Here is a 23,985-nt window from a genome sequence, read left to right on the forward strand (position 1 = left end):
CCAAAGCTGAGAACAGTGCCTGGCATATATTACAGTATTCACCTAATCGACTAGTAAACACTTACATGTGGGGATCCTGGAAGAAGGGGATGAAAGGTACATGGTGGCTGGGTGGCTATGACCCTTGACTTGCTTCTTCTGTATCCTAGCTGTGTCCTCTTGTAGAACAGGTGTTCTGGTGGAGTCTGCTGGGGTCTCCAGTGATAAGGAAACGTTTTGTCTAAGCGTTTGCCTAAGGAATTCATTTATGCCAGGGCTTCTTAAATTTTGTTTATGTATCTGTTTTTGTGGGGAGAAGAGGGGGAGGGAGGGAGGGAAGGAGGTGGAGAGAGACAGACAGACAGACAGAGAGAGAGAGAGAGAGAGAGAGCGCGAGAGCGAGCGCACCCCCACAGGCACATTGTGGGTATGGAAATCAAGGAGAGCTCTTTAAGAACCATTTCTCTCCTGCCACCTTGTGAGAACCAAGGATCAAACTCAGGCCTGTGTCTTTACCCACTGATCATTGAGCCATCTTGCCAACCTTGTTAGGGTTTAAACTATTCTACTTTTTTTGTTGTTTTCTTTTCTTTTCTTTTTTTTTGGTTTTTTGAGACAGGGTTTCTCTGTGTAGTTTTGGAGGCTGTCCTGGCACTCGCTCTGTAGACCAGGCTGGCCTCGAACTCAGAGATCCGCCTGCCTCTGCCTCCCAAGTGCTGGGATTAAAGGCGTGTGCCACCAACGCCCGGCTTTTTATTTCTTTGAGAAAGGGTTTTATTTGCTGTATAATCCTGGATGTCCTGGAACTTGATCTGTAGACTAGTCTGGCCCTGAACTCAGAGATTCACCTATCCCTGCCTCCCAAGTGCTGGAATTAAAGGTGTGTGCCACCACACATGGCAACTTTTACACTCTGACCACTTTTCATCCAAAATTTTTTATGTGTTTTTGACTATATAAGTATATAAAATAGGTATACAAGTCAAACATTTACTAGTTAATAATACATTTTATTTTAAAACAATTCTTTAATACATAATTTTACCATTTATTGAAGACAAGCAAATTTACATCTACTGAGATAGGTATGTTTATTTTTTTGTTTTGTTTTTTGAGACAGGGTTTCTCTGTGTATCTTTGGAGCCTGTCCTGACACTCCCTCTGTAGACTGGACTGGCCTCAACTCACAGACATGCCTGCCTCTGCCTCGCGAGTGCTGGGATTAAAGGCGTGTGCCACCAACATCTGGCTTAAGGGCTTTTTTGTTTGTTTGTTGTTGTATTTTACAGAGATGGTCTTATATAGTCAAAAATGGCCTTGAACTCCTGATCCTTCTGTCTCTATCTTCCAAGTGCTCTATCAACACCCAACATGTTTTTTTTTTTTGTATACATACATGAAGACTTGGATCAACTGAATAGTTGATACTGTGTGATGTAAAGAATCTTAGACATCTTTCTGAGTTGATATTTTGATTTTATAATCGTCAGTGCTGAAAACTACTTCTAATAAAAAACAGCAGAAGTATCTTTAGGGACATTTTAGTAATTGTTGGGAGTACTATTCTAATGCCAAGCCCAAACTCATTAAATGGTTTCTTGTGAAACTGAAATCAGTAACTCAAATAGCAACTTTAAAGTCAAACATTCTAATATAACACAATCCAAACTAGTATCTTTCTATGAGCTGAAAACACTGTCTGCACATTTAAAAAATGGTTCATAACAGAATAATCTTGACTCTGAACTGTTTCAGGAGGTGCTACTTTGTGTGCATGTGCAGTGAAAAGTGCATGTTGTATGTTTAGAATTGAGACTGCAGTGCTGTTGTGCAGGGCAACATAGGTAAGAGCTGCCAGAAACACTCAGAACCACTACTTAATTTTGAGTTTTTAGTCATTGTGCTATTGGAAACCCTTTATTGTTGCTAATTTTTTTGTGGCTCTCATATGGGGTTGTGACCTACAGTTTAAGAACTTTGAAGCTGGGTCATATTCTTGTAGTTTTCTATTAAGGGAAATGAGTAAATAGAACAGATAGCAAACGACTGACAATCACTCCCCTGGCAAAAAGAAAACCCATTAGGTCAAAACTTGTTCCTAAAACTAACATCTGCCTGATGCATTAACCAACATAAGACAGACTAAGCTTATAGGGAGATTACTCTGGAAAATAGCACACCAGTGAGGAATAGACAAAAGGGACAGTATGTTTCCCTTGAGGACCAAGGATAGATGTTTGTTGGAGCAGAGTCAGGGCTATGGCACTTTCCAAAGACCATCCTGCAGAGAATATAATCAGTCTGACCATTTGACAAATACCCAGGGCTAACTGTGTGCCAGGGAGTGGGCTAAGAACTAGAAAACAGCTGGAAACTAAACAGCACCCCAGACTGAAGCCATCCATCTAGAGAGCCTGGGGTCCACCCAGAGAGCTTGGGGTGGGTATCTTGTTCACAGGAAAGAGGTAGTATAGGGAGAGAGCTTTCAGAGTAGTCACTTAGCAAGCGACAGCTATTGTCTACTAGAAGAAGGATGGAAAACCATCAGTGTCTGCCTGACAAGTTTGATGATAACAAGTATGTTGTCGTGTGAAAATGGCAAGGACAACAACATTGCAGGTAAGGCCAGAGAGCAGAGTGATATCTTGAGCAAGAGTCATCAACAGGGAGCAGGTAGGTCAGAGTGGAGAGTAATAACAGACAGAGACAAAAGCAACACTAGGGAGAGATGGCATTAAGAGACTTTCAGCTTTAAAAGTTCAAGAGATCCTCCTGCTTCCCATGGTTCTGAGACTACATATATGTGCTACTGTAACTACCTGGAGTAGGAAAATTATAAATAAAAGATGCTAATATTTGGGCAAACACTTTGCTGCAGAAGTTGCCTATCCTAGAGTTCTGTACTACTTGGGAGGATTATTGGAGAGCATTCTGGGAGTTACACAGGTGTGTATTTGAAGAGTGTTATGAACATATGGTGAGCTGGAATGGTGGCAGAGTGAGAGCCACAGGTGTCCTTGTGGGGAGGAAGTTGCTATACACAACAGGAGAAGTAGGAGCTGAGAGACTCTTAGGAAGTTGGTGGTCCAGGCAAGAGATGATTATATTTGATTGAAGTGGTAATGTTCCTGATAGTCACAGGTGGTTTTATGTGGGTATGTATGGAGCTGAACTGTCCCAAATCAGACTGAGGGGTCAAGGCCTTTGTACTCCTGTGTGCACAGTTGCTGAACGGAATGGATCTTGTTGAGGACACTACCTATCCAAATAAGGAGTGCTGGCAGCTATCTTGGTGTTAGCTCCATACTTTAAGAGTGTGCCTGTTCCTAAAGGGAGGGAGCTGCATCTCTTACAGGCTTGAGAGAGATGTAGAAAGTGCCCTATGAGGGAAGCACAGTCCAGTTAGGTCTACCAGAACTGCCTGGCTTTTGAAGAAAAGTGCTAATGGTATTGTGGCATGAGCAATGGCAAGGTCAAGAACCTGCATGAGACGTGCGGGCAGAAAGCGAACAGTGGGACTGCATCTGGGGCGATTTTACTAGAGTCTTGGAGGGGCACTGAGGTTAACTGGGAGTGTGTGTGGAGTCTCTAGGACATCCATCTGTTTACCTCAGGTAGGGGCACTGACAGACCAGAGAATCAATTTCATACAAGTCCAGGTTGGTGAAACAATGAATTTATTGTGGTTGATTATAGGAGCGTAGGGACAGACATGAAAAGTGCAGTACTGTTGTCCTATCCTTATGTACTTAAGCGCCTTCCATCTCAGGTTAGGATCCTGTGACCCTACCTCTCCTTTTTGTGAGGGAATTATAATAGCTCCATTGCTGCTAACATAGATGTAGTCATCATTGACCTGCCATCCCTGACCTGGCAATCACTGACCTGGTCATATTTTTGCTTATTTCTTTGCTGTGACTTTAGAGCTAAGGTATTCTGTAGGTCATCACTGAAACCTCTGAATCCTGATGGCCATAGTCATGGTATGCCCAGAGGTAGTAGCTGTACCCTAACAGGAGGAAGAGGGAGCTGGAGACTCTTAGGAAGCTGTATGGTGATCCAAGCAAGAGATATATCTGAATGAGTTGATAATTTTGTAGTCACAGATTATTTCATATGTGTGTATGTATATAAACACACTCATATATACATATATACATATGTTAGAGTGTCCCTAATCCCAAGTGCAGGATACCCCAAAACTCAAAACTTTTTCAGTGCCACTGTGATGCCACAATGTACAAATTCCGTACTGAGAGACATGATTTAAGATATTGTGTATATGAAGTAGAAATGAATCTCCTATTTTGATTTGGACCCAATTTCCAAGAGAACTTGCTATACATATAAAGTTAGACTTTAGTGGGGTGTAGTATTCCAGTTCCCCAACAATCAGTTGGCTTTGCAGAATGCTTAACACAGGCTCTCAGCATATTTTGATATGTACTTAGAAGTAGAATTGCTGTATCGTCATGGTTATTCTGTTTCAAATTATCCCTCAAACTTCATAACGTACTAATGCCTTGGTTAACATTTCTATTCCCTCCTGATTCCAGTGTTTGTCATTTTATAGCATGCTGGATAGTAACCTTCCTTATGACTGAAGTGACATACATTGTTATGATTTGAGTTTCATGTTTGATAGGAATGGGTGTCTTTTCATTGCTTTCTGGCAATTCATGTTTTCATGAGAAAAATATGTATTAAGTTCAATGCATATTTTTAAAAAGTTGCATTTATTATTTTAAAATTATTTGTATGTGTCTTTGCATGAATGCAGCTGTTTGTGAATGAAGATCTCCTGGAATATGGATGATTATGAGTTGCCTGATGGGTTTTGGGAGCTGAATTCAGGTCCTCTCAAAGAACAGCGAGTGCTCTTAGCCACCGAACCATCTCTTCAGACATCTGTCTGTTTTGCTTTAAATGTTTTAATTTTTATGTATGGGTGTTTTGCCTGCATGTATGTCTACACCACATGTGTTTCAGCTACCCACAGAAACTCACTGCCTTGGCCATTGGAAAACAGTACCTGCATGAATTGAAGTTAGACCTATAGCTCCAGATGCCCTTTCTGGTTTTCTCAAGCCTTGAGGCACTCTTCTTAGATTGGGTAGGCAAGAACGCCACCATCTTGATATTCCTTCTCTTTAGCCTTTGGGTAGGTGGGATGCAAGAAGAGCATGGGCATGCCACTGTGGCCCTGTATGGGTACCACTGTGTAGTTTTCTGCATCCTTTTCTTAATTTTTTTAGATGTTTGTGTGTGTGCATTTGTGTGTCTATGTAAGTATGATTGTGTGTATGTGTGTATCTGTGTTTGTATGTTTTCATGTACCACTGTGTGTGTGTATGTGTGTGTGTGTGTGTGTGTGTGTGTGTGTATGTGTGTGTGTGTGTGTGTCAGTCAGAGGATAAGTTTCCTGAGTTGGTTCTCCCTCTCTGTGTTGTTATATGACACTACTCTTGGGGATGTGAACAAATGTCTACTCACTCCATATAGGGAACCAATGGCCATCTAAAATAAGGATATCATCAAAGTCCAACTTGGTGAACTAGTGAGGTTTTATTTGGGTTACTTATAGGAGTATGGATGAGGGTTGCATACAAGACTCAAAGACAGCTGGCATGGGTGACAACTCATGCAAGCTGGGAACCACACAGCCTGCAGGGAGCTCAATTGGTCTGAGCCTCTTCTAGGCATTTCAGCTAGTCTAAAAGTGTTTCAGTAGGCCTTACTGTTTATATAAACTTGCAGAGGAAGGGGGACAGTGTGTCTGTTAGTTTCAGGAATTTCCTAAAGTTTTTGTTATTTACTTTCTACGTTTTAAGAAACTTCACTTTGGTATGGAATGCTTCATCTCCCTTCAGAACATTCTGAGTCTTAAGAGCTTCCATCCAAGATTGAGTGCTTTATCTCAGAGGGAATTGCTTCACACCATGTGTGCAGTATAGACTTATAGGACCACTGAGGAACCAAAAGGTAAGGGAGGACCCTAGGCTGTAATGAGCCATTGGGCCTGCTCATGACAGCCAGCCAGTCTGAACGGATGGAGAGTGCCCTTCTTTTCGAAGCTGTCAGCCAAGTAGAGACCCACACGATAGGGAGATGTCCTTAGGTCACAGGAACTTGTGACTTGAGCTTATTGTACACAGTTCATAGCCTTTATATAAGGTTCCTCAGTGATGAGATACTTAGTCTCTGCTGGGTTTTTATCTGTCTAATGTTGCTTAGTGAGTCTCTAACAGTTTTGACTAACTGAAGCTATTAGATCTCTCCATTCTTACCCATAGGAAGTTTTATCTGTAGCCTGTTGTTTTGTCCTAAGTGTAAAAATTAGAGATGTTATTTGAATAATCAATATTTTAAAAATGAGACTTTGTTATTTTCCAGTGAATAAAAGCCAAAGTAGATGTGTTTTTCTTTGTTTCCAGGCAAGCCTATATTTTCAGTTGATATTCACCCTGATGGGACCAAGTTTGCAACTGGAGGACAAGGTATGTTTGTAGAGTGAACATCACTTCCGTGTTACCATGCTCTGCTTCTCCTGGTGACCCATGGTTAGCTGTGAAGAGACAACTTGTTGCCTTGCAATATGGCTGTGACTTAGTTTAAAGTGCACAATTTGAACTGGTTAAATCACACACTTTTTTGAGCTGGATATGATGGCACAGGCCTGTGACCTCAGTATTTAGAAGACAGGAAGATAGGAATTATAAGCCAGCCTAGACTACAAAGTGAAGTACTACTTGAAGGGGAATACTTTTTGGGGTCTGTAAGATGATCTTATAAATGTAGTGAAGCTGGCTTATTCTAATTATTATTATTATTATTATTATTATTATTATTATTATTATTATTATTATTATTATTATTTTGGTTTTTTGAGACAGTGTTCTCAGTAGCTATAGAGCCAGTCCTGGAACTTGCTTTGTTGACCAGGCTGGCCTCAAACTCACAGAGATCCACCTGCCTCCCGAGTACTAGGATCAAAAGTGTGTACCACCGCCTGGCATTAGTATTTTTTAATTAAAGCTGGAATGAATTTGAGTCGATACACTAGGCAAAGAGCAGCTACAGAGGCATGGATTCTGTCAGTGTTGCATTGAATTGAAATGAGGAATGGATGCTAAACTGTGCCTGTTCTTTGGACATAGGGATTGGACTGTGTCACTGTGTCACTGAGAAAGAGTGCCCAGAACATTTAGAAATGTAATCCATAATATTATCAGCATGCTTTATTCAGCATCTGTTGTAATACTGAGGTAACATGGCTCTGTTTGGAAAGGCAGCAAACACCATTTTATGCCAGGAAACCAAGCTGTTATTTATAGTGGTAAGAAGTAGCATTTGCTCAGGACCCCCAACCCTGCACCTTCAGGGTGGACTCATAGGAGGCTGTTCTGCCCAGAGACAGGTGCAAGGTGGTTATGGTTAAGGCAGCATTTTTCTCAGGTCTAGGAGAAATATTTAGGCAAATTTTTACATATTTGCAGAGAAGAGGTTTCAAGCATTTTGTAATCACTTTGGAACATCCATTCCAGACATTCATTTTTTTGTTTGTTTGTTTTTTTCATGACTTGTGTTATAGAGATAGAAAACAAGCAAAAATAATTAGTAAAATGTATAGATAGTTTTTTCAGGACAGCTGGCATCAACTTATGACCCTCCTAAATTCCCTCTTTTGGTTGATCTCCATCTATAGGTGACTGCAAAGGGCAGATAAGAAGGTAATGAGCCCTTTTTCCTGTGTTCAGGGCACATTTCAAATTTGGGTCTCAAAGCGTCCAGTCAATTCTGGAAACAGCCATCGGATCCAGGCAGCACCTTGAAGGGGAGGGAGACCCTGGTAGGGACTGCGCTTTTCTCCTTTTCCTCAGTGCACACGCACAGACCTGAAAGGGGCCTGATAATGACTTTTCTTCCTCTTGGTTTTGTAGACGAGGAGTCTGTGTTCTGGATAGGAATGAGAACCTCAGAGGCCAGACAGGGGCTCTGTCCCCTCCTAATTTGTAGCTCAGTCAGTATTCTTTTCAGGCTGGCCTCAGCTACTATTAAGTCCCCTCTCTTTTGGGTCCCTGTAGGTCCTGTTTTTTTCTTCACCTTTTGTGTCATTTACATTAATAATTCAAAATAAGTCTGCTTAGATCTAGTCAAGTATGATTTATAGAAACTAAATGAGCATTTTCTATAGTTGATGTTATCAATATCAAATTTCCACTCTTTGCATATTGAGCTTTTTTTGCTCCTTCATTCCAGGGCAGGATTCTGGGAAGGTTGTGATCTGGAATATGTCTCCAGTCCTCCAGGAGGATGACGAGAAGGATGAAAATATTCCCAAGATGCTTTGCCAGATGGACAATCACTTAGGTATTACAGAGTGGCCCTTTGCAGGCTTTGCGTGTTGGCAGAGTGCCCAAGGTTAGCACATGTGTTTGTAATTAGAAAGATAAGGCCCCGTGCGTGCGTGCGGCGTTAACTCCCCTCGGCCTGCTGTCTGAAGGCACAGATGTTGGCTGCACACCTGGGTGAGTTATTCGGCAGAAGACTCGACCCGCCCACAGAACCATCTTTGGACAGTCTGCAGGTACCTCTGGTGATTTCCTGCTCATGAGTCGTTACTGCCTGATTCCATGGGGCTTTGGGGCCAGTGACCTGGACACAGTAGAGTTCTGGGGAAGGGACATAAGAGACAGCTCACCAGATGTCTCAGATTGATGCTGTGTCAGTAAGAGTCTCTCTGCCAGGACCCTTTAAACCAGAACAATTTTGTGTTTTCTTTCCCTGTTGTATGCAATGCCTTAGTCCCACTGAGTTACTATGTTTGGATATTAGTCCCTTCTGCATTGTGTGTTCTAACCCTCCCAACAAGCCTCTCAGAGTCACTGGATCTAGAGCATAAGTTGCTCACAGACCATGCATTGGTTTCAACCTTGTTAGGACCCATCATATTTCATATCTCCTGAAGATTGAGTGCTTCTGGAGGCTCTAACTTAGCAGAAGTCTGGGGGGACTTCTGTTGGACTTTGTTTAACTATACACAGAGTCAGTCAGCCTCCTGTGCTGATGCGTTTGGAAAATCCAAATTTAAAAGGTCTAGCCCTGGATAATTGGTTATTTAGAGGTATATGTTCTACCCAGCAGCTTCTTGGAAAGTTCTGGAAAAGGCATCTTGGCCTTCCTATTACATGTTTGATTTTGAGAATAATCCATATTTAAATTCATCTCATCAATAAACAACCCTTTGGAAATAATGAAGTTTATTGCTGTTTATAGAAATCAGCCTCCTGCTGTCTGTTTCATTTGGCACCGTTCTCAGAGTATGCATATTTCCCCCTTAGATGATTCTGGTCATTTGTTATGACGGAAGATTACTAGTGCTAACTGAATTGTTTCTCTGGGACTCTTAGACAGTAGATGCCATAAATAGAATAGGTAATTTTATAAGCCTTTTACTTTTCGCAGATTCTGTGTAATACAAATGTGCATGCCTATTGGATTTTCATCACCTTATTTTTTTTTTTTTCTTCCCAGCATGTGTGAACTGTGTTCGGTGGTCAAACAGTGGGATGTATTTAGCTTCTGGGGGAGATGACAAACTGATTATGGTGTGGAAGCGGGCTACGTAAGCATCATTTTCCTTTCTCACATTTAATTTTTAGAAGCTTCTTTGCTGGTCTTTCTCAAAGTCACCTTTCTCATCCTGGCATAGATGTCCCAGCATTATAAGTAGCAAGGAGTTCCCATAGATCAGAAGTAGATGAAGCCTGATGAATGAATAGGGAAGGCTTCTACTCTGCCTGTGGGCCTGGTCAGCTGCCCTCTTGTAGGAACACAAGATTTAGCTGAGAAGGAAAGGTTAATCCTTACAAAGCTGTTGATATCTGGCTTCCTCTTACTTCCTCATTCAAATAAAATTTTACATGGGGTCCTCACATACGGATGTGGCTAAAAATGCGATGGAATTGAGGCTGGGAATCCAGAGCCCACTTTCTTTGCCTCACTTTGTGGTAGCCTTGCCTTGTGGCACTTCCTGCTCTGCACCCAAAATGAGCCAAAGAGCGTCTGAGGGAATCTTCTGTTTATCCCTGAGCAGAGCAGGTGCTGGTACTATGTCCCACAATAAACTTTCGATGTGACTGTGGGCCACTCAGGCTATACCCCAGACCTGGCATCATTGTTCAGCCATGGCTTTGAGAGCGGAGTCATGCTGTCTTCTTGTGCCCACTGACTGCCTTGGAGCTGTCTGGGTAAGTGCATCTCTGTAAGAGCAAAGGGCATTTACAGAGGCTCTGGACATGTATGTGTGCCCTCTTTCATACTTGAACTGAAGGAGTCAGACTCTTGGGATTTTTCTTTCTTACTTAACAGTCAAGGCATTAATCCATTATCAAGTGACTTAAAAAATATTGTTCTTTATTGAGCTAGGCATAGTAGCTCCTACCTGTGGACCCAGCTATTCAGGAGGGACTGGCTTGAACCCAGGCGTTTGAAATTATTCTGGGTAACATAGTGAGTAAGACCTTGTCTTCAAATAAAAATGCAATTGATACTTTTTGTTTATTTTATTTTATTTTATTTTATTTTGAGATAGGGTTTCTTAGTGTTGCCATGGCTGTCCTGGAACTCACTCTGTAGACCAGGCTGGCTCCAAACACAGAGATCTGCTGGGGCTAATATTGTTATTAATTAATTAATTAATTAATTTTGAGGCAGGGTTTCTCTGTGTAACAGCTCTGGCTGTCCTGGAACTAGCTCTGTAGATCAGGTTGGGTTATTATTATTTTTTTAAAAACAGGGTCTTGTGTAGCCCATGCCTTTGGATGACCTTGAATTTGAGATACTACTGTCTCTACCTCCTGAGTGCTGAGATTACTGGTATGCATCACCCATGCCTGGGTATTTATTTAGTTACTTTTTTATTTGTGATATCCTATCTTAAATAGCCAGCATAAATAGCATTTAGTATACAGTTTTGAAATGTAAAAGATAAAAATCTCTTGTAAGCCATGTTTAAGGTTTTGTTTTTTTCTAGTATATATTCCTTTGCTCTATTCCATGTGTAGAATGCATGTTACATGTATTTTTTACTTTGTGTAATAAGATCATATTGCAGATGATGTCCTGTGGTCTGCTTCTTTTACTTAGTCTGTCTTGAAATATTTCCTGTTCAAGATTTCCAATGGCTGAGTAGCATTTTTCAAGTATATGATTGATCATGTTACCATCTGTGTCACAACTGTATAACAACCTGGTTCTTTTAGCTATTATCTGGTTTTGCTTTTTCTGTTTGCTATGATAAGCTGTGCTACAGGAACATCCTTGAGTAGCACCTGGAACACTCCATGAGTGCATGTCTCATGCCTCTTTCACACAGGTACATTGGGCCCAGCACTGTGTTTGGCTCCAGTGGTAAGCTTGCCAACGTGGAGCAATGGCGGTGTGTCTCCATCCTTCGGAGTCATTCAGGTGGTAAGTAGCTACTTGTTGGGGTGAGTGAGTCCCTGATAGTTGCCTTAGATAACCATTAGCACCTATATGTCCCTTTACTACTGTTTGGTCCTTAATGTTCTATCTGGGATTTCCTTATCACCACTTGTACTTTAAGATTTATATAGTCACTGACTCTACCACCTGCCTCCACCTGCATGTCATTACCAACACACACTCATAGCATGTAAGTATATGAGTTTAACATATAGTCCCTAGCCTCTGTTGCTTATTCTGCGGGAGTACCTTCACTCCCGGATCACTGAGTTAGTTCATAAGCACATTTTATTTATTCCTAAGAAACAAGCCTATAAGTGCCCATTGGAAAATTTCTTTCTTTTTACATACATGCATACATACATAAGTTTGTATGTGTGAGCTCATAAACATGTAGATGTGAGAGGACAATTTACCTTGTTCTACCTTGTTGGTTCTGGAGATCAAAGTTAGATTGTCAGGTTTGATAGCAAATAACTTTACCCATTGAACTATCTCACTGGTCCTATTGGAAACTTTCTTAACTTGACTTTGAATATGTTTATAAAATGGTTTAACAAGGTTTAGTTTGGAAAGAGTCACATTTTACGTATTCAAGCTGAAGAAGAGGAAGATTGGTTTTCGTCAGCAAATTGGTAGCACTGTAAAGCCTGTGCACTTTAGGTGCCAAATGTCATGGTCCACATGTGCACAATTCAGACTTCTTTGAAGAAAGCTGTGGTCCAACCCAGCAGGCACTATGGGCCACAGAAAAGACAAGGCTTGCTTGGGTGTGAGTATTGAGGTGGAGGCCTTTTATTGTAGTTTTAGTTTTTAAAACCATAGCTGGTCTTCACAGGTACAGCAGGGAGCAGCACAAGTGAGTTGTGAAAGATGCAAGTTGTTAAGAGCATTGAAACACGAGTGAGGTTTATCTGACAGCTCTGTGGAAAGAGCTTGTGTCATTGGTTCAAATTAAAGCTGCAAGAGCTTGCCTTATTGGGAAAGAGAGCAAAGAATAGGAAACCAGTTTGCAAAAATGTAGGAGAGTGTATGCATTCTCTAGGTGCTTGCACAGTCAGCAGTGTTCTCTGCTGAGACCATAAGAGAACAGGCTTATGACAGTGGATATCAGTTCAGTGTGGAATGGATGGATTTGAGTTGTTGGGGAAGAAACACCAAAAGCAAAGCAAACCAAACCATTAGGATTGAGCCTTCACTAACAATATATGCTCAGCAAATCCTTGTAAACTCATTTCTTCAAAATATTTTTGGAGATTATATTCACTTTTGTGCTTTTATACTGTGTGTATGGATGTTTTGTGGCATGTTTATCTGTGCACTACATGTTGGATACTCTGGAACTAGAATTAGAAATTATTGTTAGCCACAGTGTGGGTGCTGGGAGTTGAACATGGGTCTTTTGGAGTTGCAGCCAGTGTTCGTAACCACTGACCCATTTCTTTTGCCAGCTCTGACCCCTCTCTAAAATATATTACTTTATTATTATGTATTCAGGCCAGGCATGGTGGTGTGTGCCTTTAATCTTAGTACTCAGGAGACAGAGGCAAGAAGATTGCTATGAATTCAAGGCTAGCTTGAGCTTCGTAATCAATTCCAGGCTTCCAAGGCTACACAGTGAGACCCAGTCTTAGAAAAACCAAACCAAACCAAACCAACCAAACAACCAAACATACTTCCACTCATCAACCAACCGATGAAACAAAAACAAACAAAATAATGTGTAATTGTTGGGTGTGCACATGGGAGCCCAGGTGCCTTGGATGTCTGAGGCATCAGGTTCCCTGGATCTGGACTTACATGCAGTTTGAGCTGTGTGGCCCTGGGAACTGAACTTGGGTCCTCTACAAGACTTGTGTATGCTCCTAACTCTTGAGTCATCTCAGCCTCTAAAGTGGGAAATGAATCTTTTATGTTCTTTTGAGACAGGGCTTCCCTATATAGCTGTGGTTGTCTCAGAAGCTACTGTGTAGACTAGTGGGCCTCACACTCATTTCTGTTGGCCTCTGCTTCCTAGGTGCTGGGATTAAAGGTATGTGGCACCACCACGCTAGCTAAATTCACCTCTTAACAACCAAAGGTTGAACCTTAGTGACTGCACAACTGTGAGAGCTAAAGTAGTAACCTTGATTACAGTTTGATAACAAAATGTGTAATCTGCCCTTGCTATTTCATAGCATCTTACAGGGAGTCTAGTTGGGTCTCACTGGAGCTTGGTACCAGTACCTAAAAGGGTATTTAAGATTAAGTAGGATGTCAAGTGAGGTTATCATGGGGCCTTAACCTGAGACCAGACTGAGCTATAATGTGAGCTTCTCACCTTGGGTGCTCTTTACTAAGTAAGTTGGTTGGCTGCCTTCAAGTAACAGACTTCATACTTCTGTTCACTGATTCTTTGCAGGTCCAGGCAGAACTGCCCAAGAAGGAATGCTAGTTAAAAGTAGAGATAAATGAATAAGAAGGCACTGAGTCTTTGAAAAGCAAAAGCTAAAAATACGTACTTGACAGATTTAAACAAGGTTTAAAAAAAAGGACAAAATTAAGTTGGGCAGTGGCACACGCCTTTAATCCCAGCACTTGGGAGGCAGAGGCAGAGGGATCTCTGTCTCAGAAACAAACAATCTCCCCCCCCAAACAAACAAACAAACAAACAAACCAAAAACAAAACTCATTTTTTAAAAATTGATTCTCTGTGAGAAAGTTGGAAACTAATGATCCTCAAGATGGTTCTGGTTCTGATCCACTGCAGTGGTTGCTGACCTAGGGCCTCATATATACTCCCTCAAGTTGTATTCCCTAGCCTACCTAGGGTGAGCTTGAACTCACTAAATTCAGGCCAGCCTTGAGCTTAACTATCCTCCTGCCTTAGTCACTCAAGTTGCTGGGATTATTGGCCTGCCCAGTAGTCCCTGCTCTAATTTACTTATTGATATATTATTTTAAGTTTTGAGGACCATTGTGCAGAGCATAGAAATATTTATTCTTCAAAGGAAGATAGAGTACTTGATTTCTAAAATATAATAGAAAATACCAGTGAAACAAAAATAACCCAAATAAAAATAGAAGCATCAATAGCAATACTAAAGAATACAATATTCAAAAAGTTACTCATAATAATTATATTTGATCCATTTAAAAGTATTTTGGGTAGATGCAAATCTATTATAACCTACTGGTAGATTTATGCTACATTGTCACCATAGGTTTTTTTTTTTTTTTTTTTTTTTTTTCGAGACAGGGTTTCTCTGTAGCTTTGGAGGCTGTCCTGGAACTCACTTTGTAGACCAGGCTGGCCTCGAACTCACAGAGATCCTCCTGCCTCTGCCTCCCGAGTGCTGGGATTAAAGGCGTGCGCCACCAACGCCCAGCCTCACCATAGGTATTCTAACAAGAGTATTAGCTAATTAGTCATTAGTCTTTAATAATTATGCCTTTAAAAGGGTGCTCACAGAGTATTTTTTCTTTAACATGACGAAATCCTGTGTCTTTAAAACTAATGACAAACTGAGTTTGGTGACACATCCCTATTATTCCCAGCATCCAGGACGCTGCAGCATGAGGGTTGTGAGTGGGAGGTCAGCTGGCAGTGCATAGACAGGCTATCTTAAAAAAACAAACAGAAAGGCAGGCTTGGTGTAGCAGACCTTTAACTGTAGCACTCAGGAGTCAGAGGCAGGTGTAAGTGTCTCTGGTAGTTGGAGGCTAACCTGGTCTATGTAATGAGTTCCAGACTAGCCAGAGCTTCATAATAAGACCCTATCTTAAAAAAAAAAAAGACAACAAATAGGTAAATGTTACAGTTCATGGTTAAGTCTAATTCTCTTTTGTTTTAAGAGTAGATAGGATAAGTTCAGCTGTGTATTTTGCTCTGGAGGCTAGCAGTACAGGTAATAGAAATTAGAAGATCAGAAGAGGGTAGGCATGCTAGAATGACAGAAAGAAGTAAAGCATCATGTCATAATCCAGCACCACAACTCTTAGAGCTGCCAAAGAAAGTCATTCAGTCTCCTTATGTGAAAACATGTGCCTTTTATTAGTAATAGCCAAGTAGACTATCTTATGATTTAAAAGAAATGCCTCATGCCCAATAAGATTAAAAAAATGTGTATACCCAGGAATAATATTATGAGAAATACATGATATCTCAACTATAGACTTATTTTAAAAAGTTTTACAGCTGGGCATTGACTCAGAGTCTTGCATATTAGACAGGCACCCTCCCCTGAACTACAATTCCAGGTGTCCCTCTTTCTTTTTGTTACCTCTTTTTAAGAGAAATTGAGTCTTGCCCTGATCTCCTAGACTCAAGTAGTCCTACTTTAACTTCCTAAATAGTTGAGTAGGATAGCATGTGTACACTGTCATCACAAACATCCTTTTAAGCATGAGGCAAACTCACCAGTGCTATCTGGAACTTGCTGTATCTCCAAGACTGGCCTCAAGTTCATAAGTCTCCTCCCTCAGCTTCCTGAATATTGGGATTATAGGTTTGAACCACTCTGCTTAATTTACAGTCTTTCTTGAGAGATGCATAATTCATAAATAAACTAAATAAAATACATTGTTTATTCTCAATGTGGTTACTCATCCATGTAACAGTTAATTGATCACATATTATGTTCTAGACCCCGTGTTTCCTTCAAGGACTGCTGGTAAAAAGGACAGATTTAGGTAGAGCTAGCAGCATGAACCTGTAATCTGCTCCTTAGGAGGCTGAGGCAGCAGGGTTAAATTTCAAGTTTAGCCTAGGTAATTTAGTGAGATTGTGTCTCAAAATCAAAAGAGTGCTAGGATATAGATCACCACTGGTTATGTGGTATGCACAATGCAGGAAGAAGACTAAAAAGGAGGGGACAGTAAGCTAGTGATGTAGTGAGAAGTGTGATGAGCACCAGGGACAGAGCCGTTGGGACAGTGAGAAGGGGAAGATGCTTTTGTGAGCATCTCCCAGTTACTGAGTTTGGTGGCCTCTGAAGGGAGAGGTGAAAGAAGAGGTGCATGGCCATCTAGGTAGAGAGAACAGCTAGAGCAGACATCATGGGGTGTGAACTTGTGCTTGGGGTGTTTAGGGAGCCATTAGTGGTGGTTGAGGGAGCAGGTTGGAGCTTCATGGGTTGGGACTTTGAGACCACTCTGACAAATTTTGTCTGTGTTTGAAACAGCAAGGTCAGGAAGCTTTGGCAGTGAGAATTTGAAGCCTGTGGCACTCTCATGGCCAGGTTAAAGGCCACCCTGGGGAGAACTTCAAAGGGGGCTGATTGATGTAGTTGAGAGGCAGTGCTGGGTCCTTACTTGGAAATGATCAGAGGAGTTCCTGGTGTATCCAACACAAATTCTGAGATATGTAGAAGAATTCAGAGATCATGTTTTACTGAATACAGAGAGGATGTCCATTTTCCATATTTATCCTGAACAATGCAAAGATGTCCTTCCTAGAATTCAGAGATGTCTGTTTTCGAGGAGGAAGGTTTCAGAGGTTGGTTGTGGATATGCTGGTGACAATTTGGAAGTAGGAGTTCTGAATACAAGTAAGAGACAGAATGAAGTTTTGAGGTGATGAAACCATCAAGAGAGGATGAGTTAAGAAAGTTTGTGTGTTCATTCCTTTCCCAGTAAAGGAGGGCAACATAGAGACCCGCAAATGTGCACTCAAACATTGCTAACCCTATGCTGTCTCAAATGTTAGTTGATTGTCCTTCCTTTAGTCTTCTCTAACTATTCCCTGCCTTCTGACTATCTTAAAATAGTAAATTTATTTTGAATCATTATAATAGTCATGCATTATGCATTTTCCTTGAGTGTTGGCTTAAAAAAAGCAAAAACTAACCAAACAAAAACCTGTGTCACAGGGCTGGAGAGTTGGACCAGTGATTAAAAGTGCTTACTGCTCTTCCAGAGGACCCTGGTTCACTTCTCAGCATGCTTTTAGTGACTCACAAGCTGTCTGTAATTCCAGCTCCAGGGCATCTGATGCCCTCTGTGGGCTCCGGTATGCATGTAGTGTACATAGATACACTTAGGCACACATACATGCCATCATCAATAAACAAATATTTTTAAACCCCTTGAATTAGGAAGTATGCTACACTAAACCCAAGCTCCCCCTGCAGATCTGCTGTGTGGTAGCTAGAAGAGCTTCCCTGGTAGTTTCACACTGGTAGTATCACAATGGTGATACCAAAAATCACACATTTATGTATTTCTCTAAGTTAAATGAGGTAGCATATTTAAAATAACTTTCCAACTGCAACATAAAAATGTAAATCGGGGAAATCAGTTTGGAGATTTCAAATGACCCTTCAGGATAATAGGAGTTATGAATGAGTTAACATTGTAAGTCATCATAATGCCTTGTTTGTAGAGAGCTAATCTAATTCATTTTCATAAAAGCAGTGATTAATTCAGTGGTCTTAGGACTTTTGCACTTTTATATGAATTTTATGATCACTCTGTTTCTGTAAAGAATGACATTGGCATCTGGGTGTGGTGGCACTTGCCTTGTGATAGGCAGATCTTTGAGTTCAAGACCAGCCTGGTCTATAGAATGAATTCCAGGGCAACCAGGACTGCACAGAAAAGCCCTGTCTCAAGAAACCAACCATCCATCTAGCTAACCAGCCAGCCAGCCAGCCAAAAGAGTGACAGTGGAATTTTGATGCAGGCAGCATTGAGTCTGTAGGCTGCTCTTGGTAATGTGGCTATACTCATATCCTCCTCCTCCTCTTCTATTTTTTTTTCCTTTAGACTAGGGGAAATAGTAATTTTTTATGTTTTTTTTCCTCTTCCCCACTTTCCTTCCCTCCTTCTCTCTCCACTTCCACCCTTCCCCCCCTTCCCACTCTCCTAATTTACTCAGGAGATCTTGTCTATTTCTCCTTCCCAGGTAGATCCATGGGTGTCTCTCTCAGGGTCCTCTTTGTTACCTAGGTTTTCTGGGGTTGTGGCCTGTAGACTGGTTGTCCTTTGTTTTATGTCTAATATCCATTTATAAGTGAGTAGATACCATATTTGTCTTTCTGAGTCTGGTTTACCTCACTCAGGATGTTTTTTTTTTTTCTAGTTCTGTCCATTTGCCTGCAAATTTCAAGATGTCATTGTTTTTTCCTCTGAGTAGTACTCCATTGTGTACATGTACCACATTTTCCTTATCCATTCTTCCATTAAGGGGCATCTAAGTTGTTTCCAGGTTCTGGCTATTTCAAATCATGCTGCTATTAACATAGTTGAGCAAATGTCCTTGTGGTATGAGTGTGCATCCTTTGGGTATATGCCCAAAATGGTATTGGCGGGTCTTGAGGTAGATCCATTCCCAATTTACTGATTTCCAAAATAGCTGCACAAGTTTGCACTCCCACCAACAGTGGAGGATGTTCCCCTTACTTTACATCCTCTCTAAGCTGTCATCAGTGTTTTTGATCTTAGCCATTCTGATTGTATCTCAGAGTTGTTTTGATTTGCATTTTCCTGTTGACTTAAGGATTCCTTAAGTGTCTTTCTGCTATGTGATATTCCTCTGTTGGGAATTCTCTATAGATCTGTACCCCATGTTTTAATTGGATTATTTGGTGTTTTGGTGTCTAGTCTTTTGAGTTCCTTGTATATTTTGGAGATCAGCCCTATGTCAGATGTGGGCTTGGTGAAGATCTTTTCCCATTATGTAGGCTGCTGTTTTCTCTTGTTGACAGCGCCCTTTACCTTACAAAGCTTCTTAGTTTCAGGAGGTCCCATTTATTAATTATTAATCTCAGTGTCTGTGCTACTGGTGTTATATTTAGGAAATAGTCTTCTGGACTAATGAGTTCAAAGCTACTTCCCCCTTCCTCTTCTATGAGGTTTAGCGTGGTTGGATTTATGTTGAAGTCTTTGATCCTTTTGGACATGAATTTTGTGCATGGTGATAGATATGGATCTATTTGCATTCGTCTGCATGTCCACCTCCAGTTATGTCAGTACCACTTGTTGAAGATCCTTTCCTTTTTCCACTGTATAATTTTAGTTTCTTTGTCAAAAATCAGGTGTTAATAGGTATGTGGATTAATATCAGGAACTTCAGTTTGATTCCATTGGTCTACCTGGTTGTTTTTATGTCAATACCAAGCTGTTTTCATTACTGTAACTCTATAGTAAAGTTTGAAGTCAGGTCTGGTGATACCACCAGAAGTTCCTTTATTGTACAAGATTGTTTTGGCTATCCTGGATTTTTTGTTTTTCCAACTGAAGTTGAGTATTGTCCTTTCAAGGTCTATGAAGAATTTTGCTGGGTATTGCATTGAACCTGTGGATTGCTTTTGATAAGATTGCTATTTTTTCTATGTTAATCATACCTATCCAAGAACATGGGGATCTTTCTGTTTTCTGACATCTTCAAAGCCTTAAAGTTCCTGTTGTACAGGTCTTTCACTTGATTGCTTAGAGTTACCCCAAGATATTTTTTTGTGACTATTGTGAAGGGTTATATTTCTCTCTGAGTTCTTCTCAGCATATTTATCATTTGTATATAGGAGGGCTACTGGTTTTTTTTTTTTTAGTTAATTTTGTATCCTACCATATTACTGAAGGTACTTATCAGTTGTAGGTGTTCCCTGGTAGAATTTTTGGTGTCACTTATATGTACTATCATATTATCAGCACATAGCAAAAGTTTGGCTTCTTCCTTTCCAATATGTATCCCCCTGATCTCCTTTTGTTGTCTTACTGCTCTAGATAGAACTTCAAGTACAATATTAGATAGATACAGAGAAAGTGTACAGCCTTCTCATTCCTGATTTTAGTGGAATTGCTTTGATTTTTCTCTCCATATAGTTTGATGTTGACTGTTGGTTTGCTTTATTATGTGTAGGTATGTTCATTGTATCCCTGATCTCTCCAAGATCTGTATCATGAAGGGGTGTTGGATTTTGTTGAAAAACTTTTCAGCATCTTATGATGTTTTTTTTTTTCCTAGTTTGTTTATATGGTGGATAACATTGATGGATTATTGTATGTTGAACCATCTCTGCATTTCTGGGATGAAGCCTACTTGATCATGGAGGATGATTTTTTTTCTGATGTGTTCTTGGATTCAGTGTGCCAATATTTTATTGAGTATTTTTGCATCAATGTTCATGAGGGAGATTGGTCTGTAATTCTTTCTTGGTTACATGTTTGTGTGGTTTGGCTATTGGGGTAACTGTAGTCTTGTGAAAAGTTTGGCAGTGTTTCTTCTGTTTCTGTCATATGGAACAATTTGAAGAGTATTGGTATTAGCTCTTCCTTGAAATTCTGGTAGAATTCTGGGCTCATCCATTTGATCCTGGGATTTTTTTGGTTGGGAGGCTTTTGACCTATAAGGGTTATAGGTCTATTTAATTTGTCTATTGGGTCTTGATTTTATTTTGTTATGTGGTACTTATTGAGAAAATTGTCCATTTCCTTTCTTTTTCTTCTTCAAGACAGGGTTTCTCTGTATTGTTTTGGAGGCTGTTCTGGAACTCGCTCTGTAGACCAGGCTGGCCTCGAACTCACAGAGATCCGCCTGCCTCTGCCTCCTGAGTGCTGGGATTAAAGGCGTGCGCCACCAACGCCTGGCTGTCCATTTTCTTTAAATTTTCCAATTTTGTTGAGTATACGTTTTTGAAATGTGACCTCTGGATTTCCTCAGTGTCTCCCATTTTCATTTCTGATTTTGTTAGTTTGAATATTCTGTCTCTGCCTTTTGGTTAGTTTGGATAAAGGTTTGTCTATCCTGTTGACTTTTAGAAAGAAACAACTCTTTGTCTCATTGGTTCTTTGCATTGTTTTTTTTTTTGTTTGTTTGTTTGTTTTTTGTTTCTATTTCATTGATTTCAGCCCAGAGTTTGATTATTTCCAGCAGTCTGCTCCTCCTGGGTTAGTTTGCTTCTTTTTGATCTAGAACTTTCAGTTGTTCCATTAATTCACTAGTGTGGGATTTTTCCAGTTTCTTTATGTAGGCATTTAGTTGTGAACTTTCCTCTTAGCACTGCTTTCAGTGTGTCCCATAAGTTTGGGTATGCTATGTGGTCCTTTCCATTGAATATTCTTCTAATCCACAAGTGCAAGGTCTGTCCATCCTCCAGTATCGTCTCAGATATCTTTCTTCAGTGTTTTCAAGTTTTAATTGTAGAGGTCCTTCCTATCTTTAGGCTTGTTTTCAGAGTTTTGTTGTTTGTATATTTGTGGTACTGTGAATGAGATTTTTTCTTATTTATTTCATTCCATGTTTGTAATTGTTATATAGGGAGACTATTGATATGGGATGTTTAGTTTTTTATAACCTGTCAAATTGCTGAAAGTAATCAGATTCAAGAGTTTACTGGTAAAGAATTTAAAATCTCATATAGAATAATCTGTAAATAAAGATGCTTTGTCCTGCTTTTGTGTGTGTGTGTGTGTGTGTGTGTGTGTGTGTGTGTGTATCACACAAGGAGACTATTTACTGAGATAAAGTGAGTGACTTGGACTTAACAGGGAAGCCTTTGGTGGGTTTCGGCATTTGTAGGTTTTGTTGGTGGTATCAGGTTAAAGCCTGTTGGAGGAGCTCAAGAAAGACAGAAAATGGCACTGATTGAACCAGGCTGAACTGTTGGGAACCAGTGAAAACATAAAGGAGGGTAACCTGATAGAATAAATAAATAGAAGATAAACACTAGATAGTTAATGCATTCTTGGAGGCACCTGGACTGCTGTTAAGGATGGGATGGTGTTGTTGACTGGAGTTGGAAGCTTGGAATCAAGATCAAAGGTATTTGAGTAATCTGTCTTGGAAGATTTCTTGGCATGACTGTGGTAGAAACCAAGGGGTAGGGGGAGTTTATGCAAGCTAGTGCTTTGTGTGTTGGAAGAGTCGTCCTCTTGGAATTGCTAGAATGATAGTGGGAATAATGACCAGAAATTCTATTGTAATGGATGCGGTTGGGGGTGGAAACGCAGGCTTGTTGATCGTAGCCAGAGGGAAAGGAGTGGTATATACAGTTTAAAGACAAGCTCCAAATCTGGAGTTCAGAGAAAATTATTAACAGGAATGGATTCTCTGATAGGCTAGACATAGATGTCAGAATGTCCAGTGGATAAATACTGTTAGAGCTGAGAACTTTTGCAGTGTCAGCGGTTGACACATTGTAAGCTTTGGATAAAACACCACTGTTTTGAAGAACTTTGGGTATCATATGTACTATTCACTTTTCAAAAAGGGAATGGATTCTCTTCACATGTCTTATAGTAACTGTTAAGCAGTTTATAAAGTTAATGTAGAGCCTCAATAAATACAACACATACCCAAATAAATATAAGATAAACACTGGATAATTAAACCAGGAGAAGAAAGAAGTGAATATTCATCAGATCTCTAGCCAAGAGGACATTTTTCAAGGTTAGCAGGAATAGAAGAAAGCATGATGGGTAATAAAGCTGTATGACAAACTATTTTATTAAGAGCCTACAGTATGGGAACTGAATAGATGATAGTAGTATCGAATTTCTGGTTCCATTTGCCCACATCATTAGTAGACCAGGCTGGCTTTGAACTCAGAAATCTGCCTGCCTCTGCCTCCTGAATGCTGGAGTTAAGGGGTGTACTACTATGCCTGGCTCCTGACATCTTTTATGCTATAGATTTGGCATTATAGAGAAACACTGTTCGAGGCCAGCCTGGTCTATAGAGGGAGTTCCAGGACAGCCTCCAAAACAATGCAGAGAAACCCTGCCTCGAAAAACAAACAAAACAAAATGAAACAAAACAAAACAAGAAACACTGGCGCTTATGTGTCTACTCCTACAGAACTGTAAGCTCTTGTCCTCTTTGTCAACTGAAGTGAGTTATGTTAATATCCACTGCTCAGAATGACTTCCCAGTAGATAGTCATAAAACATGAGCAAATTAAGACTTTAGATAAATAGACTTCCTTTTAGTAGTAATCTAATTAAGGGTAACTAATAAGGTAGGAGGAAAAATAATCACAGTCTTCATTGCTAATTAGGGAGTTTTGAAATAGATGTATGTAGAAATGTAAAGGCACAGAAATCTCTTTTTCTTTATCTTGAGACAGGATCTTGGTATTTAGCCAAGGTTGGTGCCCACTATGCCTGGTTCATTGAGGGCTTTGAAAAGTAGCCTACAGAGCCACGGGAGGTGACAGACATGTCATCCTAGCAGCATATTGTGTTGAAGACTAGCATGGGTTACAGAAGCAAGATCCTCTCTCAACAAAACAACCTGACTTTGGAAGTTAGTATTAATTTAGGTCTATTTATAGTAATGAATGATTTCTATTTAGACTATAGAGTAAAACAAAGGAAGTTGTAAAGATGTCCTAGACAGAGTATAAAATGAAGCATGTTGGTATATATGAATTGTGACCTATCAAACACAGTGCAATGAAGGGAAGTCCATCAGGTTGCCATGAAGGATAAAAAAGCCAGAAAAAAAATTGCAAGAGAAACTTTGAATATTTTTTTCCTATCTTTTTTTAAAAAATATTTTATTTATTTATTGTGTATACTGTCTTATGCCTTCATGCCAGC

General features: G+C 40.3%; 1 protein-coding gene across 3 annotated transcripts in view; it reads left to right on the forward strand.

The window, feature by feature from the left end:
- The window catches only part of LOC101831864 (protein HIRA), a 72,330-nt gene that overhangs the window by 5,493 nt on the left and 42,852 nt on the right, over positions 1–23,985 (forward strand). Inside the window, exons 2-6 of one of the 3 annotated variants that reach the window (XM_021231465.2) lie at positions 6,414–6,476; positions 7,685–7,709; positions 8,239–8,349; positions 9,514–9,604; positions 11,357–11,451. In XM_021231465.2, the coding sequence (XP_021087124.1) occupies positions 8,271–8,349; positions 9,514–9,604; positions 11,357–11,451 (265 nt within the window). In that variant the 5' untranslated portion in view covers positions 6,414–6,476; positions 7,685–7,709; positions 8,239–8,270. Of the gene's footprint in view, positions 1–6,413; positions 6,477–7,684; positions 7,710–8,238; positions 8,350–8,370; positions 8,567–9,513; positions 9,605–11,356; positions 11,452–23,985 lie in introns of those variants that run through there. The other 2 variants (XM_005077501.4, XM_013118737.2) reach the window with 2 other exon arrangements.

This window comes from Mesocricetus auratus, unplaced genomic scaffold, assembly GCF_017639785.1.
Source record: "Mesocricetus auratus isolate SY011 unplaced genomic scaffold, BCM_Maur_2.0 Super-Scaffold_100008, whole genome shotgun sequence".
NCBI lineage: Eukaryota > Metazoa > Chordata > Mammalia > Rodentia > Cricetidae > Mesocricetus > Mesocricetus auratus.